Raw genomic sequence first — 24,581 nt, 5'->3', positions numbered from 1 at the left:
TTATAGCTACTTTGGAAGAAAATAAAGCTGATAAACAGGTAGAGACCACCTTAGCTATATGTGTTACACCATGGTACGCTGATCTCGTCAATTATTTAGCTACCGGAATAGTTCCACCTAATTTATCTTACCAACAAAAGAAACGATTCTTCCATGACATAAAACATTATTACTGGGATGACCCTTTACTTTTCAAAAGAGGCCCCGATGGTATTTTCCGTCGGTGTATACCTGAAGAAGAGATAGAAAATATAATCCAACACTGTCACTCCGCTCCTTATGGTGGACATGCAAGTACATCCAAGACCTGCTCTAAAATCCTACAAGCCGGTCTTTATTGGCCAAACATATGGAAGGATGTGCATGCGGCTATCAAGAAATGTGATAGATGTCAACGCACAGGAAACATATCTAGACGTGACGAGATGCCACAAAAGGGCATTTTGGAAGTAGAGATTTTCGACGTGTGGGGAATAGATTTCATGGGACCTTTTCCACCTTCTTTCGGTAACAAGTACATACTCGTAGCGGTTGACTACGTATCAAAATGGATTGAAGCTATAGCTTCTCCAACAAACGACACACGAGTAGTAACTAGACTCTTTAAGAATATAATTTTCCCAAGATTTGGTGTCCCAAGAATAGTAGTCAGTGATGGTGGATCGCATTTCATATCTAAGGTACTCGAAAAACTACTGTTTAAGTATGGTGTAAGACATAGAGTAGCGACACCTTACCATCCTCAAACCGGTGGACAAGTGGAAGTGTCTAACAGAGAAATTAAACAAATATTAGAAAAAACAGTCGCCACCTCAAGGAAAGACTGATCATCAAAACTATCCGAAGCTTTATGGGCATATCGAACCGCTTACAAAACTCCCATAGGGACAACCCCATTTAAGCTTATTTATGGAAAATCTTGCCACCTCCCGGTGGAATTAGAACATAAGGCCTACTGGGCTATTAAAAATCTAAATTTAAACTATAAGGCCGCTGGTGAAAAGCGAATTCTTGACATAAACGAATTAGAGGAACTTCGACAAGACGCCTACGAAAATGCCAGAATCTACAAAGAAAGAACGAAAAAATGGCATGATAAACGTATATCAAGAAAAATCTTCAAACAAGGCGATATAGTCCTTTTGTTCAACTCTAGACTTAAGTTATTCCCAGGAAAACTACGTTCTAGATGGTCAGGCCCTTTCCAAGTCACCAATGTCTTTCCCAGTGGAGCGGTGGAAATTAAAGGAAAATCCATTGAACCATTTATCGTAAACGGGCAGCGTCTAAAACATTATCATTATGCAGAGAACAATGAAGATTCGCAAGTCCTGCACTTAGACGTAATGCCTCCAGAATTTATAGATTATATTTGATGGTTTTTATGTCGAGCTTGCGACATTAAACAAAGCGCTTCGTGGGAGACAACCCACAAATATTTTTTATTTTTATTTCTTCTTTGATTATTCTTTTAAATTTTATTTAGTATTCATTCTTCATTTATTTTAATTTATAAAAAAAATCTTCTTTTCTTCTTTTGGCATTTGGCCAAATCCTGACTAAAACTCTTGTTTTTCTTTTCTCTAACACTAACCTGATGGGACAAATTGATCGTATGGGTATCAAATTCAGAGGGAAAGCTCAGAAACAAAAGTTTGAGGAACTAGTAGAGAGAGAGATGCTACCTAGCTTGTATGCTGATGATTGGGAAATGACTGCCCTTGGACTAAGAGAAAGTGTCATGTATTTGCTGAGTCAAATAGGGTGGGAAACCACTCCTATTCGAAGACAATTCGTCACTTATCGGAGACTAACGCTAGAATTCCTTAGCTCCCTGATCTATCTACCCAGTCATGGAAAAGGAATAAGCAGAGGTTTCATTCAGTTCAGAATGTTCAACATGGAGTATCAGTTTAACATTCAAGACTTTACTAACCTTTTACGTTTCCCTACCTCTTTTGATACATTCACAGTGAGCCAAGAAGACCTTTTTGAATATAGAGAACTTGAACATTTTTGGGGAAGTTTGACTGGAAATGACGACCCCGAGGAACATGAGTTTCTTTCTGGAAACATACATAACCCGGCCTTTCGTTATTTCCATAAGATCCTGGTCCACACCCTTTTTGGGAAGAAGTCAAATACTACTACAGTATCACGTGATGAACTCTTCATCATATTTTGTGCTTCCCAGAACCGTCCAGTGAATGGTGCCACTTTTATGTTGGCGAACTTTGACCGCCTTATCCAAGATGAACGAGCACCGATTCAAATAGGCGGATTAATAACCATGATTGGTAATGCTATCGGATTACGTCAACCTATGCTTGACCTAAGCCCTTTTTGTGGCATTGCGACTATGAGTATACCCTTCCTTTTCAACATTATGTTTATAGCAAACCTCGGGCCTGAAGAGTTCGAACTAATAGTTGACAACCAAGTTCTTTGCCTATTCACCTTGCCTAGTCCGAGGACTAGTGTTCATAACCGCAATAACTGGCTCTACAACCTGAACGGAATACCTTCTCCTGCTAGATCTACTGAATCCATCCAGGACTATGAGATTTGTGACGACCAGATTCCTTATGCTGAGTCTGACCCTCAGACACCATCTAGTTATTATGATATTGACCCTCCACCTCAACCTATCCCGACCGAAGAGTTGGCAATACCCGATCTTAGACATCATATGCCCGGAGCTAATTATAACACCACCATTCAAGCTTTGATGTCAGAACAAGACGCCCTCAGAGAAGAGTTAGCTAATATGGGACAAGAATTTCTGGGATACATGAGCAGTATGACAAATCAATTCCACGAGTTGCTAAACCGTGTTAACTCCTTCGCTCCTCCGGCCAGAGATCCTGCAAGTGGCTAGAAGTTGTTTTTCTTAGTTACTTAGTTTTAGTTTAGGCTATTTATTAGTTTTGTTTCACATTATTTTTAATATTAGCATATGTTTTTCTTTCGCATGTTTGCTTTTGTCTTCCAATGTTACATTATGATTATTTTATGAAGCTATTGCATTATTAGTTTATTTTATTTTGATCTATGCAATTTCTATAATTACAAGTAATGATATCCACTATATGCTAATAATTACTATGCCTGTTAAAGAAATACATATATTATGGTAGTAGAATAGCATGCAAGGCAATTTAAAAGCATTACAATAGCAAAATAAAATAAGCATAAGCAAAACAAAATAACAAAAATAAAATATAATAATAAAAACAAATTATGAAGCACCCATGCAAGCTGACTGTGTGACGAGCGTCACACACGCCATCACGGTCGTCACACTAAGTGCCTGTGACGCCCGTAACACCCCTGTCACGAGCGTGACACCTTCAGACTAGGTGAACGTTAGTAACCGTTGGGGACACGACCGTTACACCACCCCACTTTCTACCTACCCATCACTCACCTTAGAATTTTTGAGTTCTTACTCCTACTCCACCCCAACCGGTGACGACGAGTACTTAACCGGGACCGCAACCTTCCGCATGTTCAACACCGAATACTCACTATCCCAGAACCAATTGAGTGCCATGCTACACTTCCCTGTAGGAGACCGAGTCCACCCAAGAATCCCTCCGAACTTCCAGTGGCACATAAACGCCTTCGACCTCTTTAGAAAAATATCCGGTGTGGAAACCAACAACTGGGATGTACTACTTGCTTCGCATATACATAACCCAACCATCCGGTATTTTATCCGCATCCTGCAAAACACGGTTTTTGGAAGACCGAACAACAGCAAAGTCAACGCCAAGGAATTATTCTTCCTCCACTGCGTCTTTGAAATGGATACAAAGGTAAACGCTGCTTCTTTCTTATTTCATCATATCCGCACCCTATGTGCTAGAGGTCGTCAACCTTTTGTGATTGGAGGATTAATAACCACAATAGCACTTGGTTTAAATCTAGGGGACCGACTCCAAAATTTACAATCTCTGCCACCCCTATTTATGGATATAAGCTATTGTCGATCCAGCCGCCTAATCAAAAACAGGGTAGGCGGAAGATACTATCTTATGGTAAACAACCAAGAAGTCCCAAGCGTTGTTTTACCCAACATTGCCCTCATAGATGTCACCAACCCCAACCGCTTCATCTACGATCTGAATGCTCCCGAAGCTACCGAGCCTACACACGCAAACCCGCCTCCAGACGAGTTTGAAGAAATGGAGCAAGGTGATCAAGGTCCTGAGCAACAATCAATCCCGCTCAACCCTTCCGATAATGCTACATCCTCCCGACGCCGTCGAAGAAGAAGGCCAGCAACTAATGAAGACATCATGGACGCTATTGAACATCAAACCCAACGGCTTGATGCCATGCAAGTGCATAACAACGAAGTAATGCAACTAATGCGCCAGATGCAACAACAACAGGAAGCGAGGAATGCAATAACCGACCAGCGGTTCACTGAGTTGCTCAGCAGGTTTGACGACTTAGGAGTACGTCAACGATCACCAGGTCCAAGAACAAGAGGCGGCAAGCAGCATTGACTTTAGTTTCTTTTTCTTTTTCTATTTCTTTTGTTTTCTTTGAAACATTGGGGACAATGTTTCATTTAAGTGTGGGGGGGGGGGAAAACCTTGTTCTTTCAACCTTCCCTTTTCAAGTATGTTATTTTCCCTTTCATTGTTATTTCCCTTTCTTATTATGAAAAAAAAAATAATAATTATAATATATATTTATTTTAAGTTAAGTCCCTAGTGTGAAAAATTCTTATTATCTATTCCCCTCAATTTTCTTGAGCCATAACAAAAAATTCAACACACTCAGTAAATATAAAGGTTGCTTATTTTATCAAACTTGAGTGAAATCAAGACAAAATTATTACCATACCAACGCTCTAAACAAACCTCAACATGTTAGATCAGAAAAGTACCTATTATACCAATCCCTTGAACTTTTAGTTTTATAGTAACCCCGAGTAGTTTATACGAGAAGTCGGCACCATCCTAATAGCAAACTACGTGGAGAGCCGATGAATATAAGTGAATGATTCCCAAGACAATATATTAGAAAAAGAAAAGAAAATCAGGAAATGCACTAATTAAGTTAGGTGATCCTTACCAGGTCATTTAATCTAAAGGTTGCAGATCATACAAAAGCATAGTACGAAAGATCCATTATGAGTTGGTTCAGCAGGTATCTGGTGCTGAACTTGGTAGGGCGGACTACGGTCTGATCCCCCACAATCTGCAATGGACTAAATAACGAAGTTATCCAACTTATGTACCAGAACTTCAAGCTAAAAAGGGGATCAGAATCACTAACCGGTTACTCCACTATGTGCGCGAAAAGATAAAGGGCTTAATGTGATTTCGCTAGAATGAAAACGGGTGAAATAAGAGTAAAGGAACTAGGATAGCTATAATAGCATTACTCGAACTGGTTTGCATAAGGTGGGGTTATCTGAGGTTGTGACGTTAGTTGTTGATGTCAAGATTAAACTCAAGTTACTTCTAAACAAGGTTTACATGCAACCTAGTATGAATTGATGTGTGTTTTGAAATTTCATCTGGCCAAATTTTTAAAACGATTTCTATATTGTATCTTGCTTGAGGACAAGCAAAGGTCTAAGTATGGGGGAGTTTGATAACATGAAATAATATCACATTTTTGGACTCAATTTAATTAAATTATATTATTATTTGTTTCAATTTATTTCATATTATTCGATATTACGTGGTATTTTCCCTTCTATTTGTCTCAGGTAACTTATTTGAAGCATAAGTGAAAAAGGAAGAAAAGGGGGGTGAAAAAGAGGATGAAAGCAAATTCCACTAAAGCCCAGCCCACAATTACAAGCCAGGAGCGCTGAAGTTGTGACGACCGCCACACAAGGTGTGACGAGCGTCACGCCCTGCTACTTTGTGTTACGAGCGTAACACATGGTGTGACGAACGTCACACCCCACTCCTATATTTTTGGCTTTTGACACGTAACAGAGGCACGTTGAAGCTATTCTTCCGCTTGACTCGTTGAAACGTGAAGCTTACTTACTGAAGGCATTTTGGGAAAACGGTTACAAATTGGAGTCACTACAACAAACAAGACCTTAGACAGCGCTTTTTTTAGCCTTAGACAGCGCTTTAAAGCGCTGTCTAAACCTCCGCTGCTAAAGGTTTAGACAGCGCTTTTTTAAATCTTAAAAGCGCTGTCTAAGCCCCCCCCCCTTAGACAGCGCTTTGGCCAAAAGCGCTTTATAAGACCCTCTTATTTTAAATTTTTTAGGTATACCTTAGACAGCGCTTTTGAAAAGCGCTGTCTAAGCCCCACCCCCTTAGACAGCGCTTTGGCCAAAAGCGCTTTCTAAGACCCTCCTATTTTAATTTTTTTAGGTATACCTTAGACAGCGCTTTTCAAAAAGCGCTGTCTAAGCCCCCCCCTTAGACAGCGCTTTTGCCTAAAGCGCTTTCTAATCCCCCCCTTAGACAGCGCTTTTTACAAAAGCGCTGTCTAAGGTATACGAAAATTTTTGAAGCTTTTGTTTTAAACCACATTTTTTCCAGGTTTATAAACCAGAATTTCTACCTGTTTTCAACCATATTTTGACAGACAATTATCACATTTTATATATGCCATTTTGGCCTTTTTTCTACCAATTTTTGGCTAACAAATATATATATACCAATTCAAACCAATTTTGCCTTAAATGTATCAAAATATATACAAATTTATGTACACATTTACAAGTCATTACATATACTACAAATGTACACATTAATTACACAAATTTATGAACAAACATTGAGCTCTATCATGAATTGACACCACTCCTCTTTGATTTCGTCCACTTGATCCTTTGTATAAAATGCACACTTGAATTCCTCAAAGTACTACATAATAATATAACATATTTTGAATTAATTCCAACTATTTAATTATATGAGATATGTGTAAATATAAAAATAACTCATAAGTTAGAAATACATACATTGGTGGGAATCTTTAATCGGCCCAAAGCAAGAGTATCTCGCATAAACCTCAACATGAAATACCCGCAATCTATTTGATTACGTTGTTGAGGACACTACATATGAAAAAAAAATATGGATTATAAATCCTAAGTTTTATCAAGTGTCATCACTAATATAATAAAAAATGTGGTAATTAAAAATATACCGCCACTTTAATCCATGTAATGGAGTTGGCGCCCCTCCTTGAGGTTTGGATATCTCGTTGGGCCCGAAAAGCTTGTAGGACGCTAATAAAATAAAAATGAAGCAATTAGAACAATTCACATAAACTAAGAAAATTTTTGAACATTCTCACTTACGTGTCAATTAGGACCTTCATATCCGGGTATGTTGTCCAATCATTTCCTAACGAGTCAAGATAATACACAATTTCTCGGATAGGATTGATTGCGAGCAACAACCAATGTCCACTGTAATGATTAGGCAAATGTTAGATGGTAACTTGGAAAATAATTATAATAGATGAATTTAGAATGAAATGCTAACCCGGTATTAAACGGTATAAAAAACAACTTCTCCGCATCTTTATTGTCCATGAGGATCCGAAGAACGTACTCCGTCACGGTATCCGGTCTACTTAAGATTAAACCTAAGTTGACGGTCGCGGGTGCTAAGAATCCGAATGACACGTCCAAACCATTGGGGCGCATCAATTTGTCATACAAAAACCTAATATAAAAACATCATTAACACCTCTTTTGAAACATATAATTGAGAATGTAACAACTTCCATGAATATATGTCATATAATTGTATATTACCTCTTTTCTTGAAACCGTGGACTCGGTATGCCACAGAAATATATAAATTAGAATGAGAGTTAGGTGAAACATACGAATACTGAAGTCGGTACACTAAAATAAATGCAACAGAAAATATGCAACAGGGTAGTACAATGGTTGAAGCAGATATTGCCTGTCAGCGAAAAGTAGTGCAGAATATGCTATACCTTTTGTTTGATCCTCTGAACAGCTCCAGGATCCTTCTTGTGTATAATTTCATATGAAACAATAATAACATCTTTTAGAGGGCGGGGAGTTTCTTCAACCTTCCCAGCAAGAAACATGCAAACTGTAGCAATGATCTGCAAAACAGGTTAAAGTTACTTTGGTCAATTACATGCCAAATTTTTATACGCCATCCATAATGTAAAACTAAAAGATAAAAATTATAATGATAAGCACAAAGATTGAAAGGCATATAAAAAAGACAGGTTTAGCAAGAACCCGCATAAGAACTGAGAAGAACACTGCAAAATAGCATAAGAGTAAGAATTAAGAAAGATATCATGAATTCCATACACATAATAAACAATAAATACAATAAACAACTGGATAGCATTCTGAAAATTAGGAATTAGCCACATGATTTCTTATGCAAAACTCACAGAAGTAACAACTGAAGCATGAATGCATGATATAAAATATTACATCAGAAATATGGATTAGCTACCACTGCTTACTGAAATTTGTTAAAAAAACAGACTTATGCATAGTTCAAACAAAAGAGAATTATTATCTCTGAAAGATAATGTGCAGTGCAAGTTACAACAATAAAACCGGCCAGCATTATCATCCCTCTAGGTGAGTGAGTGTGATGAATTGGTCCTAATGGGAATGATAAGTAATTGCAAGAATAACACAATACTAACTCACCCTTCGGTCATTCTTTGCATGGGACTGCCGAAGAAAGAATCGGTGGAAAAAAATAATGGCAGACGCAATAGTTACCTGAGGTCTGCATCACAATTAAATCAGTATCAAATTATTATAACTTAAGCTATGTGTCTGTATTTGTAATTCCAATAAGTAGTGATCATCTGATATAACTATATATATATAAACATGTTAAGAATTAAGATATTCCTAATGTTCTCTCCGCTTCTATAGAAGCACAACTCACTGAATTTAAACACATGTTTTCACCAGACACATTCATATAAACAAGAAAACTCGCAAAAACAGACCCAACAGCTTAGATAGTGAACAAATGACGACTGCGAAAAACAAATAGTACTATTAAAGTACATAAAAACTCACACTTTAAGTCTCATGCCTAAGTCTTGTAGAAAAGAACAATATGATTTTCGTAGGTATGCTTCTTTCTTCAAATCAACGCCATCTAGTTTCGACGGTGAGTTTTCTTCAATCTCCTTTCTAGAAAAGTACCATTGCGAACCATCCTCGGGACTCCGCGGAGAATATCTTTGAGAATCACCAGCCATGAGGACGGGGGCAGATTAAATTCTGTTCAGGTTAATGTATATTTAACCGTTCCCTGTTCCATCAATGCAATTATGATAAACAAAGAACAACTTCCATGAATATATGTCATATAATTGTATATTCTCAACATTCTCAACAAGATTATACAGTAGAAACGAAGAAATGAAGAAATATTGAAGAACATACCGCAAGAAATGAAGAACAGTAGAAACGAAAAACGAAGTCAACACCCAAATGTCGAGACACGTACGATTCTTCAAACACGTTCAATGATTGAAACCGAAAAATGGAAGTGTATTCGTGTTCGCTGTTATGGTTTTCGCTGATAGGGTTTCAATGTTCGCAGGAGGGAAAACAAAAGAACAGAGAACGAAAATTGAAATGGAGTCTGAAATTTTATTTTAATTAGACCTTAGACAGCGCTTTTGTGGAAAGCGCTTTCTAAGGTATGCCTTAGACAGCGCTTTCCAAAAGCGCTTTCTAAACCCCCCCTTAGACAGCGCTTTTGGTTTTAATTTTTTTTTTAATTTAAAGACTTTAGACAGCGCTTTATCAAAAGCGCTGACTAAGGTCTATATTTAAAAGCGCTTTCTAAAAGTGCTGTCTAAGGGGGGGTCTTAGACAGCGCTTTTAGAAAGCGTTGTCTAAGACCCCCCTTTAGACAGCGCTTTCATTATTTTTTTGGAACATTTTCCGTGTTTTATTTTAATTTTAACCTTAGACAGCGCTTTCTTTTAAAAGCGCTGTCTAAGATGCGCTGTTAAAAGTCATTTTTGGCGTAGTGAGTAATATAAATAGAGCCCAACCCTGCAGCTCTCTCGGCTCTCCCTCAATTTTCCAGTTTTCGGCACTACATTTATTTTACTGCCTTTTTAATTTTTTCAGCACTTTACAGTCCTAGCAATTTTTATTTCTTTTCTTTTCCAGTCAATCTTTCAAGCATTCAATTAATTTTCTCACAATAGTTTCTACACCGGAAACTATTGTGTAATTTTTACTGGGTCTAACCTTACGTTAGATCATAGTATTTTATTCCTTCGCCTTTATTTTACTGTCTGATCGAAGATTGTGAAGAACAAATCCAACCAACTTGTGGTGGAGTGTTCAAACATCGAAGTTAGAGACCGATCAAGATTTCTATTAATTTTACAGGTTCTTTAATTTATTGTTTTAATTTATATATGCTCTGCACTGCTGTTTATTTATATTGTCTGGCTGCTATGGCTGTATGTAAGCATAATTATTGTTTAGGCTTATTTAGCATGTCTGGCTAAATAAACTTAGATATCGGTATGTAAAGTAAGCGGAATGAAGGAATCAAAACTAAGTTGGTTTAACTTTATTTAAAAATACAATCACTCTTTTTATGGTCTCAATTTACAGAGTTAATACCAAGTTTTTTTGTACGAGAGTAAAAGACATAAAGAAGTTAAAATCAATAGAACGACGGTTTGAGTTTTTAACTGGACAGTGTAAATTGGACATTAATTCTAAATCAGGGCGAAAGCAATTTTTAGAGTTAATTAAATTCTAATCTTTTTCAAAAAGTATTTTTAAAGGTTAAATGTGAGGACGAGAGTTAAGCATTTAAGTTTAATTATATAATCTAAGTCAATAGAGCGAGAGTTTGAGACGAGGGTGTTTAAACGGTTATTATTTTAATGAAAAGAGTTTCTATAGATTTTGTTGTGTTTCAAAAAGTGATTTTGGACTTAACTAATAAGTGACAGCTACGTTAATATAAAGTCATAGTCTATTCAACAGAGCGAGAGTTTGAGATAAGACTTTTAATCAATAGTGTCTACTGAAAAGATTTATTTTAAAACCAAGAAACCAACGAAGATTTGATTCCCTAATTACGACGAACTACATACCGATATCCGCTTAATTGATATTTAAATTAGATCCAATTTTAGTTTTACTTCTCCCCCAAATCATCAAAGTATCATCCGCCTTAGCTTTACGAAGTAACCTTAGAAAACGGTATATTGATTCATAAGTCCCTGTGGGATCGATATGTTTTATTACTACGCGATTAGACTGTGCACTTGCAGTTAGTACCCCAATAGACTTATAAAGTCGCGATCATCGACTATGAGGAAACTTATGCGCCGGTTGCCCGACTCGAGGCTATACGCCTTCTCCTGGCCTTCGCTTGTGCGAAAGACTTTAAACTATTCCAAATGGATGTTAAGAGTGCGTTCCTTAACGGTTACATAAATGAAGAGGTCTACGTTGCACAACCTCCGGGTTTTGAATCTCATGAGTATCCCGATCATGTTTACAAACTAAAAAGGGCTTTATATGGTCTCAAACAAGCTCCTAGAGCTTGGTATGAACGACTAAGTAAATTTTTACTTGATCAAGGTTACTCAAGAGGAAAGGTTGACACAACTCTCTTTATTAAACGTCAAGGAAAGCACTTGATATTAGTACAAATTTATGTTGACGATATTATATTTGGGTCTACTAACATGAATCTCGTGAGAGAGTTTTCGGATCTTATGCAGGGTGAATTCGAGATGAGTATGATGGAGGAGCTCACATACTTTCTCGGTTTGCAAATTAAACAACTCAATGAAGGAACATTCGTGAGTCAAACAAAGTATTGTTTGGACCTTATCAAGAGATTTGACATGGCAAAAGCCAAGGCCATTGACACCCCCATGCCAACATGTGCAAACTTGAATAAAGATGAAAACGGTAAGGACGTAGAGGTAAAAAGGTATAGAGGTATGATTGGATCACTTCTCTATCTTACGGCTTCTCGTCCCGACATTATGTTTAGCGTGTGTATGTGCGCAAGATACCAATCATGTCCCAAGGAATCCCATCTAAAAGCTGTCAAACGAATACTTCGATACCTATCCGGTACTCCGAAGTATGGACTATGGTATTCCAAAGGTAATGATTGCTTATTGATAGGTTTCTCCGATTCCGATTTTGCCGGTTGTAAATCGGATAGGAAAAGCACTAGTGGTACTTGTCAGTTATTTTCAAATTCCTTGGTCAGTTGGCATAGTAAGAAACAAGTTTCAGTTGCTTTGTCAACCGCCGAAGCGGAATACGTTGCCGCCGGTAGTTGTTGTGCTCAAATCCTATGGGTTAAGCAACAATTATTGGATTTTAATCTCAAACTCGAACGTATTCCCATTTTCTGTGACAATACAAGTGCCATTAATTTTACCAAAAATCCTGTGTTGCATTCTCACACCAAACATATCGAAATTCGACAGCATTTTCTTCGGGATCATGTAGAGAAAGGTGATGTTGTATTTGAACATGTTAACACTAAAAATCAACTAGCGGACATTTTCACAAAGCCGCTAGCTACTGAGCCTTTCTTTCATATTCGCCGAGAACTTGGTATTCTCGACATTTCGGAACGGGCACTATAAATTGCTTGCTTTATCTTATTTCATTTAAAACTATAATCTTGTACTTCTAACAAGTTAATGTTGTTGCAAGCACAAGTATATTGTTCATCAAGTTATTCCGGCATCGAGGTGATATTGTTCCTTTACCCTTCTCTCTCTCTCTCCCAACCTTCATGGTTAAATAGTTGTATTACTTGATAATATTGTGTATATATATGACTTGTTTCTTATACCATATATGTTTGGATGTTTAATGTTGTGTGGCATTCTATTTATGCATCAAACATGTGAGCATATGTGCATAACAGTGAAAATCTGCAAAATTTGCCTGTATGAGTCGACCATAACAAGGCAATGGTCGACGCACACCTTAAAAATTTTCTTTTTTCAAAAAATTCAAATAGTATGCGTCGACGCATGCAGAGGGTATGGTCGACGCATCGCACGAAAAATCAGTTTTTCTGCATAAAATGTTCAAACTTCCCATGCATTTGCATTTTAAATTCTCATTAAGTGTGCATTTAACCCACTACATTGTGAGTTGCATCTACCTAGTGCCTATTGTCTCTTGGCCTCTCCTCTTCCCAAAACCCTAAATCTTCATCTATAAAAAGGGCAAACCTCCTTCTTGCAAATCATTCTCAAAATCTTACACCAAGCTTCACTCTCCACCTTTACAAAAAGCTTCAGAATCATTACCAATGGCTTCCTCATCCCACAAACCTACCGGTAAGAGATCAAGGGGATCATCCTCTACCTCCCTACCCATTACCGCTGTCTCATTAGTTCCACCGGCTCTTGTCGACACCTTCAACAACGACATTGGTCAAAGAGGAGTTGTGAGGCAACATGCCTTCTACAAACTCACAGCAGAACGCATGCATCTCGTAGACATCATGTCTCTGCTACAGTATCACGGTATTGTTAAATTCCTGGAATGCAATGCCAAATATAGCGAAGACCTAGTCCGTGTGTTTTACACTTGCCTTCATGACAAATTTCGTGGTCAAAAGTTTCACTCCAGGATCGACACAAGAAAGGTATCGTTCAAGTCTGATGTTTGGAATAAATATTTTGATCTGACATTGGTTGCTGATGAAAATCCTCTTGCTGAGGTAACTGATTCTCACACAATAGAAGGATATGAGTTTAAGAGCGCTTTGAACGCTATGCTGAAACGACCCTACCCAGACCACATTGTGAATAGTGATGCGTTCCCACGAACTGTCACTGTCGGTAAGCTGAAAATAGGTGAGCGCATTCTTCAGTGGATTGTGGCGCGCATCCTGCGACCTAAGAAGGGTGGCCTTTCCCGAGTTGAACAGGCTGAGGTTCATCTCATATATATCCTGAAAAATAAGCGCAAAATAAACTGGCCCTACTACATTGCTAGTAGGATGTTCAGTTTACGAGACTCCGGACGAGGCACTGCTCTTGCCTATGGATCTCTTATTCAAGAGGTTCTTACTGCAGCCGACGTTGATTATCCGTCCTTTCCTTATACCTCCATTTCCTCAGATAAAGAATTCAGCCCAAAAACTCTCTCTATGATGGGATACTTTTGGTCTGATGAGCGGAAAGCATACAAATTTGTTCGCAGGGGGTATATTCCTACGACTGTTGAAAAATATGATGAAAGTGATGAAAGTGAAGAAGAAGACCAAGAGGAAAACGAAGAAGAAGGAGCAGGACAAGCATTTGAGCAGCATGATAGTCCTCCACAAGCAGACACACACGACTACACAAACACCGCTTGGGTTCAGAATACCTATTCAACTGAAGAAGATGCCCCCAACCATGGTGACTGGGGTGAATGGCAACATATGGGCTGGTCAACACAACGCCAATTCTATCAGTCGTATCAATATGGTGCTGAAGAATCTCCACCGTCTCCTCCGCAGCAAGAAAATTCTTCTGAACTTTTAGATATGATGCGAGATATGCAGCTGGCTCAATAATCATTCATACAAACTCAGGATGAGCGCTATGCTAATATAAGCAGCCAGCTTCAAGCACAAAATGAGAGGCTCGATAGCCTCTCAACCAGCATGAATGAACGGTATGCAGCATTCACCGAAACATTTGCACGACAGGAGCGGTCCGTCGATGTGGGCCTCAAGTATCTAAGTAGTGTTGCTGACCAAATAACAGATGTTTGTTTCGGTCGAGGACGAGGCTATTAGGGCATAAAACTGCATGTGCATTTGTACTTTTGTTGTTTGACTGAACTTATTATCTGTTATGCTTGTTTGTTAATCTGGTTTAATGTTATCTCCTTTTCAATTTGTTCAGTAATAATATTTGGTGTGGTATTGTTATATGATTTGCTATCTCCTGTTGAATATCATGTTATGTTGAATTATAGTTCTATTTCTCTTTTTGATGTTGTCAAAGGGGGAGAAGAGCATGTACCAAAGCCAAGAAAGAGCATGTACCAAAGCCAAGCCAAGATATTCACAACAATTAACAGTTTGTTGTTTTGCAGTCAGTCTTAGATTACAAAAGAAAGGGGGGGTGCGTGTAAATATTGCATGTTGTTTTTCTTTGGTTTCACACAAGTTATCATCATTAAAAAGGGGGAGTATGTAAGGGCAAACTGTCATACAACATACGATCATAGGTTTCGATGATGACAAATTACCACCATGGATGAATCGGCATTGTCGAATCCACCTCTACAAAACAAATGCAACATATCACCTATCATATCCTTTTCTATGTTCATCTAAACTGTTATATTTCATACAACATATGTGGATAAAATGTGGTCATGACAAAATGCATGAAAACCACAAAAATCTGAATTTTTGCAGATTTGCAGGGTTTGAGTCGACCGCAGGGTCGGCGCATAACATAGTGCAGTTTGTCACGGGTCAGCGCACGGAGGCTTAAGTCGACCACAGGGTCGGCGCATGAAGTTTTCAATTTCCCACGGGTCAGCGCACGCCGACCTATGGTCGACGCATACTGATGTGTTTTTCAGTTTGTCAAAAACTGCAGGTTATGCGTCGACGCATAGACCTGCTATGGTCGACCGTTCGCGCGCAAATACTGTTTTTAAGCAATTCCCACCTTGTTTGAAAAGCTGTTAAGTGGGTTGGTTGGTTTGTTACTATAAATAGAAGTTCAACTACTTGTATCAAAGTAACATTTGACAAATTGATTCAAGTGTACAAAGAACAAGAAAAAGTGAAATAGGTGTCCAAGATTCTTCATCTTCATCTTCAACATCTCACAACACATCAATTACACACAACCATTTTTGAAGTGCTTTGTGATTGGTTAAAGGTGATAACGTTCGAAGCCGAGATTGGGGAATCCAGTTCGGGTTGAAGCTTGCGACAGGTTTTTTCTTGAATAAGGGTTTTGTCCTCCAAGACTGGTTTGATTTTGGGGGTTTTTGGACGATTTTTTCATCAATTTTCAGCTGAGCGAAGGTGATTGAGAAGAGGAAGTCTTCATCAATCTAGTAGCGGATTCAATGATATTGAAGGGAAGATTTCGAGTTCGATTTGTTGTAGTTGAGATCAGTCGGGCCGAGGGTTTGAAGAACTGAGAGTTATTCAACAAAGGGGCTGGAATCGGAGGTCTATCAACAACAATCGAAGGACTTGATTCACCTTGAATCAAGGAACAAGAAGTGGAAGCAACATTCAACGTCTTGAGAATTCTGTTGTATATTTGCTTGTCAATCCTTGTATAAATTGTTATACTCAACAGGTGATATCTATTAAAGCAATCTCAATTCTAGTTTTAGAATTGAGGGCAGACGTACCCCGAAGCGAGGACGACGGGGGAACTGCCTCATCAAACCTTTGTCTTCTCTATTTTTCAGCATATTTGTTTTGACTTAAAAATAAGTGATTTTTGTATAAGCACTTTTATCAAACCTTGATATTAATTGAGTAAGAAGTTAAAACTCTATTTTTGAATCCAAAGTACAATAAGATATTGTACTAGACTAATTGGAATCTCTTACTCAACATAAATATCACTTGGAGTGTTTTTACATACCAAGTGTTTGATAATTTGCCTAAACCAAAATTATCTTAGTTGTGTATCTAGTTTGGTTTGCTCTTTGAATCATTGGAACTAGGAATCCTAGCAAGTGAAATAAATCATTGATAGTGTGACTAGTGTAGTGATTCTTATTCTACATTATCACTAATCCATAGGCTAGACGCATATCCGGTTTTCCAATAACCGTTTGTTTTAGACTATATTTTCCTCGGCCGCTTCCGCACTTAAAACAAATTTTCAAAACCAATTTTTAATTGGTAGCGCCGACTCAAATTTTAATTGGGATCTATTCAACCCCCCCCCCCCTTCTAGATCCGTGCCATAGTCTAACACATGCATGAGAAGACACCACAAGAAGCATGAAGTGAAAGGAAGTCTGTGATCTCTCACCTCAAAATATTTAGAAGCATTACATATATCCACGTTCCAGATGAAAGGAGAACAAAGGTCGATGATAAAAGTGAGAAGTACGTATTTGTGGGTTATGACTCAAGCTCTAAAAGGTACAAGCTCTATAATACAAATAGTGGAAAGATCTTCATAAGTCGTGACGTGGAGTTCGAAGAAGAAGATTGTTGTGATTGGAATTTTCAAGAAGACATGTACGATTTTCTTTCTTACTTTGAAGAAGAAGACGAAATGGAACAACCAATGATAGATGAACATATTACACCATATGCCTCACCGATACCAAGGTTGGATGAAACCAGCTCAAGTGAGAGGACACCGCGACTAAGGAGCATTGAAGAGCTTTATGAGATAACCAAAAATCAAAACGACATTAACCTCTTTTGTCTTTTTGGTGATTGTGAGCTTGCAAGCTATCAAGAATCGGAGAAAACATAAAGTGGAGAGACGCCATGGACAAAGAAATCAAGTCAATCGCGAAGAATGATACATGGGAACTTACTACACTTCCACGAGGACATAAAGAAATCGGAATAAAATGAGTGTACAAGGTGAAGTTGAAGTATGTAATATCTCAAGATCAAACTACCGACATTTTCACCAAGCCACTCAAGTTGGAAACTTTCGTGAAGCCAAGGAGTATGCTTGGAGACACAAATCAAATTTAAGGGGGATGTTGAAATATTAAACTTGATTTGAGTCTATCCTCATTATTGACTTTTTGGGTTTAGTTATTTTGGACTTAGATAATTTTAGATAATGTTTCTAGAAAACTCTTGCAGTGTTTAGAGTGTCTAGATATTTCTTAGGATTGTAATATTTTCTATAATACTCTTGTAATTTCTAGAGTTGAGAACTCTCTAGAAGCAGTGTGTCTAGAGTTTTCCTTAGAGTACTATAAATAGAGATGTAATCCTACACTTTTGTATCAAGCAAAAATAAAAATTTCTCTCTTCCACAAAAAATTCTCTTATGTATCAAATTTCTATTCAAGCCTCTAATATTCTCACACACTTTATATAAACACAAAAGACCTTATTTTCAACACTAACTAATCACTTCATTAACCAATTTTTTACATTTTATCAACCAATCTTATTTCACTACTTTAAAGTCATTGTTCACGGGACCCTGTATATATATTATTTAAATATTATTTATGTTATTATTCATAAATATATTTGTTTATTAAAAAAAATAGAGATTAATTACTATACACTGTCAGTGTAAAAAGTTTTACACCGTCGATTCATCACCATTATCCGTTTGTATTACTTTATAGATTTTTAAAATAAAAATCAAACTTCTTTTAATATCCGACGTCTATGATTAACTGATGGTGTAAAATCCTTTTACATTGTCAGTGTATTTCAATTAAACTCAAAAAAATATTATTCACTTTGTAAAAATTTAATGTAAAAATTTGATTTATAAATGGAATGTAAGAATAGCAATCTTTAAATTAAAGTGAATAGCACATTTTATAATAAAATTTAAGATTCTATCTTGACTGTCACGGTAATATGTGACTAATATAATTGAAAAAGGGTTTAGTTATGAGGAAATTCAATGAAATGGATAGCTTTATTTATTATATTAATTCATTAATCATAATCATAATCTCAAACACAACATAAAACCAAGTAATTTGGACCAGACAACGAAAAGTAAGCAAATAGTTATTACGACTAGAATAAAATTCAACTTGCGCTTCAAGAAATTTTCATATGCAGTTTATAAATTCTCTACTATATAACATGCTAACAGCAATACATGTTCCACTCAAACCATTTTCATACTAACAATTGTTTTTGTTTCTTCATTCATTCATTCTTGCTACGGCTAGTTTTCTATCTTCTTTCAACCAAAGAATTACTTCAGCTTTTAGTTCTAAGAAAATGGATGTAGATGTTGCAAGTAATGAGCAAGTAGTAGATTCTGGAAGCAAGCAGGATTCAGAGAAGAGAAAAGCTAAAGGTGAAAGCACTAATACAGTACCATTATACAAGCTTTTCTCATTTGCTGATTCTTTGGATCATATATTGATGTTTGTTGGGACTGTTGGTGCTATTGGGAATGGAATCTCTATGCCCTTAATGACTTTGATATTCGGAAATATGATCAATGCATTTGGAGGATCATCAAGTACGAAAGAAGTTGTTGATGAAGTTTCCAAGGTAATCAATCATCATACTTATTTACTACTAATAATAATCTGTTTTAACACGAGCTTGTTTGAGAGAGCTTATGAGAACAACTTGATGCGTTCAGGTGTCCTTGAAATTCGTATACTTGGCAGCGGGGACTTTTGTCGCGTCTTTTTTGCGTAAGTACATTGGTTTATGCATCAGTTGTTACAATCTAGAATAATTAGTTTGGATCATTATGGCAAAAAAGAAACACTTTTTGTTATTCATCTCAGAATTGACATGCTGGATGATCACTGGTGAGAGACAGGCTGCAAGAATCAGAGGCTTATACCTCCAAACTATTTTGAGACAAGATGTGAGTTTCTTTGATAAGGAAACTAATACCGGAGAGGTTGTTGGAAGAATGTCGGGCGATACTGTTCTTATTCAAGATGCCATGGGGGAGAAGGTACTGATCAACCACCATATACAACTCATAAATCATCACCATCATCATTTTGTGAAAAACCTGACATCAATTTTTGAAATCAGGTGGGACAGTTTCTACAGCTGATGGCTACATTCTTTGGAGGTTTTGTGATAGCATTCATCAAGGGGTGGCTTTTAACTGTTGTGATGATGTCTTGTATTCCGCTTCTTGTTTTGTCTGGTGCTATGATGAGCATGGTTATTTCAAAAGCATCATCAACTGGACAAGAAGCTTATTCTAAAGCAGCAAGTGTAGTAGAACAGACAATAGGTTCTATTAGAACTGTATGCAAACTTTCAGAAACAGCTCCTTTACCTTTTATTATTAACTTTTTTCATTCAGCTTATATAGATGACTTCCATTTTTTCATTTAAGGTTGCGTCGTTCACCGGAGAGAAACAAGCCATAGCTAAATATGATCGGTCTTTAATTGATGCTTACACAAGTGTAGTAAAAGAGGCACTGGCTTCTGGTTTGGGATTTGGTTTACTCTACTTTGTTGTTATTGCCAGTTATGGTTTGGCAGTATGGTTTGGAGGGAAAATGGTAATAGAGAAAGGTTATACAGGAGGGGAAGTTGTGACTATAATTTTTGCTGTATTGACCGGATCCATGTAAGTTTTCTGTTCCTTTTCTTCGCTTGAGCTTAAATTTTTTGCTTATATTTTGTTACCGAGGGAGTATATATTCCAGGTCTCTGGGGCAGGCATCTCCAAGCTTGAGTGCTTTTGCTTCAGGACAAGCTGCAGCATTTAAGATGTTTGAGACGATTAAAAGGAAGCCGGAGATAGATGCTTATGACTCAACCGGGAAAAAGCTTGATGACATTCGGGGAGACATAGAGCTTAGGGAGGTTTGCTTTAGTTATCCTACAAGACCGGATGAACTGATATTCGATGGATTTTCTCTTACAATACCAAGCGGGACTACTGTAGCTTTGGTAGGGCAAAGTGGAAGTGGAAAATCCACAGTTGTGAGTTTGGTAGAGAGATTTTACGATCCACAGGCTGGCGAAGTTCTCATTGATGGTATTAACCTCAAAGAATTTCAACTGAAATGGATCAGACAGAAAATAGGCCTAGTCAGCCAGGAACCGGTTCTCTTTACTTGTAGCATTAAAGAGAATATCGCCTATGGAAAGGATGGTGCCACCGATGAAGAAATCAGAGCTGCAGCAGAACTTGCTAATGCTGCCAAATTTATTGATAAACTTCCTCAGGTGAATTCTCAAATCTTCCTTCACTTGGATGAATCATCTCTCTTTGCGTAGTGTACAATAAGAAAGAGGAAGTTTATCGACCGATACTTCTACCTCGATAATTTTCTAAAATGATGGTTTTTGATCTCAGGGACTAGACACAATGGTTGGTGAGCATGGAACTCAGCTCTCGGGTGGTCAAAAGCAAAGAGTTGCAATTGCAAGAGCAATTTTGAAAGATCCAAGAATATTACTTCTTGATGAAGCTACAAGTGCCCTCGATGCTGAATCTGAGAGGATTGTACAAGAGGCCTTGGACAGAATAATGGTAAACCGAACGACTGTTATTGTAGCTCATCGCTTAAGTACCATAAAGAATGCTGATACCATTGCTGTTATTCATAAAGGAAAAATAATTGAAAGAGGTATTATATATAAATACATATTGTGGTGTAATATATAAATCTAACTGAATGTATATCATATACCTGACTGCATTCTTCTATTTTACAATGGATCAGGTTCACATGCTCAGCTCACAAGGGATCCTGATGGAGCCTATAGCCAGCTTATTAGGCTGCAAGAAATGAAGGGGTCAGAACAGAACGTTGAAATTGACACAAGCAAGTCAAACAGTATAGCGCTCTCTGAAAGACGGCCGAGTCAAAGATCTTTATTGTCAAGATCTATAAGCAAAGTATCATCTGGAGATGGTAACAGCGGTCGTCACTCATTCTCAGCATCATTTGGTGTGCCCACTGCAATAGTTGACTTCTCAGAAACTGCAGAAAGTGGACCTCAAGCTCCTCTTTCAACGGTGTCTTCACCACCGGAAGTGCCACTTTATCGCCTGGCCTATTTAAACAAACCTGAGATTCCTGTCTTACTTATGGGGACTATAGCTGCAGTTCTGCACGGTGCAATATTACCGATATTTGGCCTCTTACTTTCCAAAATGATAAGTATTTTCTACGAGCCACATGACGAACTTCGTCACGATTCAAAAGTTTGGGCATTAGTATTTGTCGGGCTAGGTGTTGCGTCGTTATTCATTTTTCCATGTAGATTCTACTTTTTTGGCATTGCTGGAGGTAAGTTGATCAAAAGGCTCAGGAAAATGTGTTTTGAGAAGGTAGTTCACATGGAAGTAAGTTGGTTTGATAAAGCCGAGCATTCGAGTGGAGCAATTGGAGCAAGGCTTTCTACTGATGCAGCTTCGATTCGAGCTTTGGTTGGCGATGCACTCGGTTTACTGGTCGAAAATATTGCTACAGCTATAGCTGGCTTGGTAATTGCCTTTGTAGCTAGCTGGCAGCTTGCTCTTATAATCCTTGCTTTGGTGCCTCTCCTAGCTCTAAATGGATTTTTGCAAGTGAAGTTCTTGAAAGGGTTCAGCACAGATGCAAAGGTTTGTTACAATACAAGCATGATCTCTAGAAGCAATTTTGACTTAGCTTTATGTTGTGAAATTGTGAATACTGATTTTGTTTTCAATGAACAGAAATTGTATGAGGAAGCAAGTCAAGTGGCGAATGACGCAGTAGGAAGTATAAGAACAGTTGCTTCTTTCTGTTCTGAAGAGAAGGTGATGGAATTATATAAGCAAAAATGTGAAGGACCGATTAAGACAGGCATAAGGCGAGGGATAGTAAGTGGATTTGGTTTCGGAGTATCATTCTTCGTGTTGTATGCAGTCTATGCATGCAGTTTTTATGCTGGAGCGCGTCTCGTTGAAGATGGAAAGTCTTCATTCTCAGATGTTTTCCGTGTAAGTTACTCTCCTAAAACGGTATTATAAGGATTAATTTTTCTAGCATTGAATTATTTTCTGCTTCATGATTTTCAGGTCTTTTTTGCTTTAAGCATGGCAGCTATAGGACTTTCTCAATCGGGGTCGTTGGTACCCGATTCAACTAAAGCCAAAAGCGCAGCTGCTTCCATATTTGCTATTCTTGATAGGAAATCACTCATAGATCCAAGTGATGAATCAGGAATGACATTGGAATATGTCAAGGGAGAAATTGAGTTTAAGCATGTCAGTTTCAAGTATCCTACTAGACCCGATATTCAAATATTCACAGATCTTTGCTTAAACATTCATAGCGGCAAGGTAGTACTCTAATTTCACATCTTATCAAGTAGACTACTCTAAATTGTTTTTCCTAATAGAAATAACAACTAACAGAATGATCTTATTGATATGAAAAACAGACAGTCGCGCTGGTTGGAGAAAGTGGAAGCGGAAAATCAACAGTGATCTCATTAATACAAAGATTTTATGATCCAGATTCAGGTCACATTACACTTGATGGAAAAGAAATCCAAAATCTGCAAGTGAAATGGCTAAGACAACAAATGGGACTAGTAAGCCAAGAGCCTGTGTTGTTTAATGACACTATCAGAGCCAATATTGCATATGGAAAAGATGGAGATGCATCCGAGGCAGAGATCATAGCTGCAGCAGAATTGGCAAATGCTCACAAGTTCATTAGTAGTTTGCAGAAGGTACAATGCATTAGTATTTCTTGTATTCATTGTATTCATATATTAAAACTATATGTAATGTATCAATGATCGCATGAGTACAGAATCTAGTACACAATAACTAAAAAACATATAATGCATGCAGGGTTACGACACGATAGTAGGCGAGAGAGGAATTCAGTTATCCGGGGGACAGAAGCAGCGCGTGGCAATTGCGAGAGCCATAGTGAAGAATCCAAAAATACTATTACTAGATGAAGCAACTAGTGCACTTGATGCTGAGTCTGAGAAGGTGGTTCAAGATGCGCTTGACCGCGTTATGGTGGAGCGGACGACAATAATAGTTGCTCACAGGTTATCGACTATAAAGGGTGCAGATATAATAGCAGTAGTTAAGAATGGTGTGATAGCAGAGAAAGGAAGACATGAAACATTGCTACATAAGGGTGGTGACTATGCTTCTTTAGTAGCATTACACACAAGTGCTTCTACATCTTAAGACCATATACATAGATGTTTGTGATTTTGTCCTTCTTCATGAATTGATTAGTTAAGTTTAAATACCAAGCTCTCTGATGATGGCTTTATTTATATGTAATAGTAATGATTTTACTTTTTCTTGAAATTTAATAAGTGATAAAGAAGGTTTTTTCATGTCAAAATCTTTGTACAAGGCTTAGCCACTGCTTAACTAGGCAGAACTCACACATTGAGGTTCTCTAGGTAATGTAAAAGTGCTGTTCTCATGTGCAAATATCAAGCTCTAAATAAGTGACTCAGACCAACTTGCCTCAACATATTTTTTTGTAAAAGTAGTTCTGAAAGATTGAAATATCACCTCTTTGGTTGTGCCTGCACTCAAGTCACAAAAATCTTACATTTAGTTACATCTGAAAGAACCATTACTAACTGCAAATATTATGTCAGGTCTGATACATTGCATTAAATACATCAGACATCCAATTGCACTTGTATATTCCAATTGAGCCATAATTCTTCCATTGTTCTTTTGAAGTTTGACACTAGGATCAAATGGAGTGTTTACTTCCTTAAAGTGTAGGTGTTTGAACTTATCCAACATTTTCTCAATATAATGTGTTTGACTAAGTTCATAACTCTCACTATTTAGTTTTACTTTGATCCCTAAAATAGTGTCAACTAATCCAAAATCTTTCATCTTGAATGTTAAAGTTAGAAATCCTTTTGTTTCTAAAGTTCCATTCATCTCATTGCTAATGATCAATATATCATC

At 37.5% G+C, this 24,581-nt stretch overlaps 2 protein-coding genes across 2 annotated transcripts; one reads left to right on the top strand and one right to left on the bottom strand.

Annotated features, from left to right (window-relative positions):
• Nucleotides 1–7,941: 7,941 nt before the first annotated feature.
• LOC127135912 (cyclin-T1-4) lies at nt 7,942–9,271 on the bottom strand. Its single transcript, XM_051062536.1, has 3 exons — nt 9,038–9,271; nt 8,654–8,735; nt 7,942–8,082 (listed from the first exon to the last, which is right to left on the bottom strand). Exons 1-3 carry the CDS (start codon nt 9,220–9,222, stop codon nt 7,942–7,944), a joined length of 408 nt encoding a protein of 135 aa, XP_050918493.1. The 5' UTR covers nt 9,223–9,271.
• A 9,533-nt stretch (nt 9,272–18,804) lies between these two features.
• On the top strand, nt 18,805–24,103 carry LOC127138766 (ABC transporter B family member 11). Its single transcript, XM_051065284.1, has 12 exons — nt 18,805–19,205; nt 19,300–19,354; nt 19,451–19,626; nt 19,710–19,931; nt 20,023–20,261; nt 20,341–20,866; nt 20,997–21,270; nt 21,367–22,253; nt 22,347–22,613; nt 22,692–22,955; nt 23,057–23,350; nt 23,475–24,103. The coding sequence occupies exons 1-12, from the start codon at nt 18,927–18,929 to the stop codon at nt 23,826–23,828; spliced, it is 3,837 nt and encodes a 1,278-aa protein (XP_050921241.1). The 5' UTR covers nt 18,805–18,926; the 3' UTR covers nt 23,829–24,103.
• The last annotated feature ends 478 nt before the right edge of the window (nt 24,104–24,581 follow it).

This window comes from Lathyrus oleraceus, chromosome 4 (genome assembly GCF_024323335.1).
Source record: "Lathyrus oleraceus cultivar Zhongwan6 chromosome 4, CAAS_Psat_ZW6_1.0, whole genome shotgun sequence".
NCBI lineage: Eukaryota > Viridiplantae > Streptophyta > Magnoliopsida > Fabales > Fabaceae > Lathyrus > Lathyrus oleraceus.
This window is presented reverse-complemented; position numbering and strand designations above follow the sequence as displayed.